This window comes from Dendrobium catenatum, unplaced genomic scaffold (genome assembly GCF_001605985.2).
Source record: "Dendrobium catenatum unplaced genomic scaffold, ASM160598v2 fragScaff_scaffold_28, whole genome shotgun sequence".
NCBI classification, from domain to species: Eukaryota; Viridiplantae; Streptophyta; class Magnoliopsida; order Asparagales; family Orchidaceae; genus Dendrobium; species Dendrobium catenatum.
Genome location: NW_021318490.1, coordinates 1 through 6,463, shown reverse-complemented (window position 1 = coordinate 6,463; position 6,463 = coordinate 1). Strand labels below are relative to the sequence as shown.

The 6,463-nt window shown below is 32.7% G+C and overlaps 1 protein-coding gene across 1 annotated transcript; it reads left to right on the top strand.

Annotated features, from left to right (window-relative positions):
* Positions 1-417: 417 nt before the first annotated feature.
* Positions 418-2,946, top strand: LOC110100747. Its single transcript, XM_020828395.1, has 3 exons — positions 418-1,660; positions 2,607-2,735; positions 2,813-2,946. Exons 1-3 carry the CDS (start codon positions 418-420, stop codon positions 2,944-2,946), a joined length of 1,506 nt encoding a protein of 501 aa, XP_020684054.1.
* The last annotated feature ends 3,517 nt before the right edge of the window (positions 2,947-6,463 follow it).

Here is a 6,463-nt window from a genome sequence, read left to right as displayed (position 1 = left end):
ATAGCCAACTCTATCATTTTGGCATGTCTACATTCAAAGAACTCAACAAATTTGTTCATAGACTTGTAAAAAAAGAAAACATAAAACAATAAATTAGAAACAATAAAATAATAGGTAAAGAAAATTAAAAAAAGTCATGAAGGAAATAAGAATACAAACTTGAGTTTGCCTCAAGTAGGGCACTTTGAATACAAATTTCAACTTTCACTCAAAGAAAATGTTATTTTTGTTGTAGGACTACTTGAATTGTTCAATGTAGATGATGCACCCATGTTTTGAAGTCAAATTTTTATGTGCTTGGAAGTCAATTTGTAGTCAACGATATTTTTTATGTGCTTGGAAGTCAATTTTCAATCTTTAAATTCATAATTCATATGAAATTCATTATTGTGATTGTATTTAGCTGATCATATGAGGATGGAAGCATCTAGAACTCAGAGTGCAGCTTCAAGTTGTAGTGTGCGTGAAAAGGTGGATATTACGTGGAATCATTTTAGTGAGATTAAAAGAGCTGAGGGGAAGAGACAATTCAAATGTTTGCATTGTGGTATTGTGTACAAGGGAGGAGGAATAAATAGAATGAAACAACATCTAGCAAGAGTTAAAGGGAATATAGCAGCATGCAAGAATGTTCCACATGATGTTAGATTTCAAATGCAGGAGAACTTAAAGGATATTTCAAAAAGAAAACAACAAGTGCAGGAGGAGTTAGAAAGTACACCATTTCCAATAGATGCTAAAGTAGACGAAGGAGGGAATTCTTCCTCCCTACCTAAATCCCAATCCTCTAAAGCATATCTATTAGAACTTGCTAAGGGGAAGAGAAAGCTTGTTGAGATTGACACTTTCTTTGCTCCAAGAACAAAATCAAGTTCACAACCTTCAATCAAAAGTGTTTTGGCATCTAAGGAAGCAGTACATCGTGCTGACCTAGTTGTAGCAAGTTGGTTTTTTTATTGTTACATACCTTTCAATGCCTTAAATTTACCATATGCACAGAAAGCTGTGGATGCTATAACTACTATAGGTCCTGGATATAAGCTTCCATCTTACCATAATATGAGGGTTAACCTACTTAAGGATTGTAAAGAGGAGTGTAGGTTACTCATTGATTGCTATAGAAATACTTGGAAGGACACAGGATGTACTCTTATGGCGGATGGATGGACTGATGGAAGGAGTAGAACATTAATAAATTTTATGATTTATTACCCCCGTGGTGTATCTTTTTTGAAATCAGTGGATGCATCAGATATTGTTAAGGATGCTACAAACTTGTGCTCATTATTTAGTGAAGTTGTTGAGTGGGTAGGGCCTGAAAATATTGTTCAGCTTGTTACCGATAATGTTGCTAATTACAAGAAAGGAGTTGAGTTCTTACAAGCTATATTCAACAACATTTATTGGTTGCCTTGTGCTGTACATTGTTTGAATTTAATTTTGAAAGACTTGGGCAGCATGCCTCTCATAGAGGACAAGGCAAAGAAAGCATCCAAGGTGACGATTTTTGCTTATAATCATGTTTATGTACTTGCTTGGCTTAGGAAAAGGCAAGGTTGGAAGGAGATTGTGCATCCAAGAGCCACACGGTTTGCAACAACTTTCATAACCTTAAAGAGTGTATGTGAGCATAAACATGATCTACAAGCTTTAATTACAAGTAAGTTTTATGCAGATTCAAAGATATCCAAAACCTATAAGGGGAAAGAAGCAGCTGCAATAATCTTAGATTTAAAGTTTTGGAATGATTGTTTAACAATTTCAAAGATAGCAGGTCCTTTGATCAGGTTATTGCGCATTATGGACTCAGATAAGAAACCATCACTTGGTTATTTATATGATGGAATGTATAGGGCACGGAAGGCAATCAAAGCTATGTTTAGAAATGTTAAAAGATTATATAAGCCATCCACCAATATAGTAAAAAGAAGATGGGATACTCAATTAAGACAAGGCATTCATGCAGCAGCATATTTTTTAAATCCTCAATTTCATTATGACTAGGAGAATTACTGTCAAAAGCAAGAAGTATTGCAAGGACTTGTTGAACTTATTGGAAATAATGATGTTTGTCATAAGCCCACACTTGCAATGAATGAGGTTAGATTATTTTGAGATAGCTTAGAAAGTTTTGGAAAATTAATTGCTCTAACGATGGCAAAGGAAATGCAACCTGGTAATTATCTTTTAAATGTCCATGCATGTACCTTTTTTTTTACTTATATGCTTATTTACTAAACTTTATAATATCACATTATGCAGATGAGTGGTGGAAGATGTTTGGATCAAGTGCCCCTAACTTACAGAAAGTTGCTATAAGAATTCTTAGCCAAACATCATCATCATTTGGTTGCGAAAGAAATTGGAGTGTTTTTGAACAAATTCACTCAAAGAGACGCAATCATTTGGAGCATCAACGATTGAACGACTTCGTGTATGTTCGATATAATCTAAATTTAAAATATAGGTATAATTATTTATTTTTTGAATGCAATCAATACATTGTATGTTTGTAGAAATGTCACTGAAATTATTACTTCATTCTTTAGGTTTCAACTAAAAAAAAAAGCTATGATCCTCTTGATTACGCTTGTGTTGAATGGTAGATTTTTGGGTCCTTGATGAGGAATCACCTCCAGATCTTGCATTAGAGGAGTTGGAAACTGAGATATACGAAGAGGCTTCAATACATGTTGTTGAAGAAGCAAATATTGCATCCACTCAGCCTACACCTGGTAAGTTAGTGAAATATGAACATATTATTTAAGTAAAATAAAAAATACCCATTAATATTTTCAATTTTTTTGTGAAGATGAACTTGAGAATAAAGGAGATGGAGATGACATTATGGACTTCAATGATTTATGTGCATTTGTGGCTGCAAATTTTGGTGAAGCGGGACATGAAGACTTAAATTATGAGGATAGCTTTCACGATGCAAATTAGGTTGTATCTGATTTTCTTTTTGTGGAATTAATTAAGAGAAACATTAGTAACTCTATATATGTATTATGAATGTGTTTTTCTTTTTCTTTCACAATGCACCCATGTTTTGAATGTTTTTGTGCTTGGCATATCAGTGCCAAATTGTAGTTTTATACTTTTATTCAAGGTTATGAATTGAATGTTTTTGTGCTTGGCATATCAGTGCCAGATTGTAGTTTAATACTTTTATTCAAGGTTATGAATTGAATGTTTTTGTGCTTGGCATATCAGTGCCAGATTGTAGTTTTATACTTTTAAGTTATTAGAGGAAAATGTCTAATTCATTTTATAAATTTTATAATATTAATATATTATTATTTATTACGTCAATCGGTTTGACCTCAGTTCGACCGGTCGAACCGTGAACCTCTCCTTCGTCCGGTTCGTTGTCCGGTCTGTTTTTCAAAAGCTTGTGTTTTTCAAAACCTTGTTTAATATAGTAAAAATATAGTAAAAGCGCAACAAAAGCGTATGAAAAGCGCAGGGAAAGCACAACAAAAGTATAGTGAGAGCGCATCAAAAGCACGATGAATTACACAATATTGTGTTATTTTCTAGAAAAGTTTTCTTACCAATTTAATTAATAGGGAAAACACTTATAGTAGCATGATTTGAACTAAAAAAATTTGATTATGATAGAGATTTATAAACTATGCAATTTTGAATTGAAAATTAAAATTGACGTAGTCGAAAACACTGAATACACAGTAAAAAAGTATATAAAGCGTAATAAAAACACATAAAAAACATATTGGAGGTGCAATGAATTACACATTGTATTGTTATTTTCTAAAAAATGTTTCTTATAAATTAAATTCATAGTGAAAATAGTTATAATAAAATGAACTGAATTAAAAAAATTTGAAAACTAAATTTGACGATAGTCGAAAACACTGATATGCAACAAAAGCACGGTGAAAGCACATCAATAGCATAGTAAAGCGCGGTGAAGGGCAATGAATTACATATAGCATTGTCATTTTCTATAATTTTTTTTAATTTAATTTATTGTGAAAACAATTATAGAAAAATATTTTAAACTAATAAAGTTTAAAAATTAAAATTGACGATTGTCTAAACCACTCATTATGCAGTAATAATGTTGCAAAAATACACTAAAAGTATAGTGAAAGCTCATCAAAAGATCAGTGAAAGTGCGTCAAAAGTGTAGTAAAAGCACAATAAATTTTACATTGTTTTATTATTTTCTAGAAAAAATTTCTTGCACATTTAATACATAGTTTAAAAACATTACTAGCATGAACTGAATTAAAAAGTACTGATTTTATTATAATAAATTTAATAAAATATGTGAAACTCCAAACTATCACTTACAACAAAAATTTGTTTCGAGGGTGCTGCCCCTATAAACCCCTACACGGGCACTGCCCCTTGACCCCATGACCTGATCAGGTCGAACTTTGCCAGGGTACGCAGTGCCTCAGACCCCCGACATATTCCCTAAATATAAAGGAAAAAAACTACTATTATGTCATGTTATAGCTCTTTTAACTTCAATTCTTTCTCTTTTTTGGTGTTTTCATACTGCCATTTAGGTTTCACATTATGTATTATATCTTATGCTTAAAGAATTAATGTCCTCATCCAAATCATTCTTTATCTTCATTGGCTTTTCTTCTTCTTTTCTTTCTCAACAGATATAAAAAATTTAATGAGCAAAAATCTTTTATATTAGAGAGCATCCGTGATTATTTTCATTTTAAAAAAAGAGTGCCAAACCTAAAACCTAAATTTGAAGAGGATGCTGAAGCTCTAGAACGAGTTTATCTGGGCAATAAGATAAAAATTAAAATGAGATTAAATTTAAATATCCACATCTTCATACTAAATTTCTTGATTTAATTGGAGTTCAAATGTTGAGCTATGTCCGGACTCCGCATAGAATAATTTCTCCATAAGAAGAATCAAATGGTTTGGTTGCAATTAAATTTATCCCTCAAACATAAAACTTCATGAGTGAGATTTGATTAGAAGTCTAAAAGGCTGTTTGGAAACAAGTAGGATTTAGTAAATCCTATAAATTTGAATTTAGTAAAACTTGAGGTGTTAAATCCTGAAAATTATCTGGCATAACTTACGTTAAATTCTTATTACAGTTTGGAAAATTATATATAATTAAAAGATAAAGAGCTTAATGTGTCATCTTTGAACGAAAATCCTGCACAAATACATATAAAGAGAGAGGAGTGTGAGAGTCATAAGAGACAAAACATTTTGCATAAAAAACTTTGGAAAGGGGGAAAAACCATAGGGTTTGGCCTACTTAAAATGTTTTCACTTGTGTTTGTAGTTTATTACAAATGGTGCCCTTTCGCAGAGTGAAGGCATTGATTTAATGTATCATATATAACACATTATATATTTATGGTCGGAAGAATCCAATAATAAGGGAGCCATTATCAGTAGAATGTTTACCTATTCATTCGGTTGGTAGGGAAGTAGTTAGGAAAGGGAGATCAAATAGATTATAATTGGTAGGTGATGGTGGTTGGAGTAACTATAGTTGGTGGGCGACGATGGTCGGAGGGAACATAATCAATGGTCAATGGAGGTCCGAGGGACCATAGTCGGTGGGTGATGTGGTCGAAGGAACAGTAGCAGAAAGATGATAGAGGTCAAATGGATTGAAGTTGACAAGTGATAATGGTCAGAGGGACTATAGTCGGTGAGCGATAGAGGTCTAAGGGATTGTAGTTGAGGGCGAGGGTGGTTAGTGGAACCGTTGTTAATGGTCAACGGTGGTAGAAGGAACCATAGTCAGTGGGTGAAAAAGGTCGAAGGTGTTACAGATCTGGACCCAAGTACTGTGATTTTGATTATAACATACATTATTGTTTATTGACTACTGTCATTCATGTATATATATTTTATGTGCCCAGCTCATTAACCTTTCAGTTCCATAAGTTCGCTTGGAACGTCAACCAGCTCAAGATGAGGTAGACTAGGATTGAGTCAGTCTGTAAATTCTATTTTAATGTATTTTTATTTTTTCTTGAGTCAAATGTATCTTGGTGGATCCTGAAGCTAAGTAACCTTGCACATACACGCTTAGGGGGAGAAATTTAGTGAGTTAGAGTATTTTTTTTTTTATTTTTGATCATATCATACAGGACAATTTTATATCATCCTAGACGATCAATCAAAAATCGAAACACTAATTAGGGCATATGGGTCATATAAACTTGCTTAAGCATATCGTACTACGTGATATGCCCATCATCCTGAATGATATGCTCAAATCATAAATACTAAACTTCCAAACTCATTTAGGCAAGATTTTATTTTTAGAACTTTGTTCTAATCATACAGGATAATCCCATATCATCCTAGATGATTCATTATAATCATGCCTAAATTATTCATATGATTAAGGAAAGTAATCAATTTGGATTCATGCCGGGTAGGTCGACTATGGAAGCCATATATTAATTAAGAGGTTTGATGAAGAAATATAGAG

Bases quoted from the DNA above. Each gene is read 5' to 3' on its own strand.
- LOC110100747 (XM_020828395.1), top strand. From the start codon at position 418: ATGGAAGCATCTAGAACTCAGAGTGCAGCTTCAAGTTGTAGTGTGCGT. The intron at 1,661-2,606 runs GTAAGTTTTATG...GTTGAATGGTAG, and splicing joins TCTACAAGCTTTAATTACAA to ATTTTTGGGTCCTTGATGAG. The intron at 2,736-2,812 runs GTAAGTTAGTGA...TTTTTTGTGAAG, and splicing joins ATCCACTCAGCCTACACCTG to ATGAACTTGAGAATAAAGGA.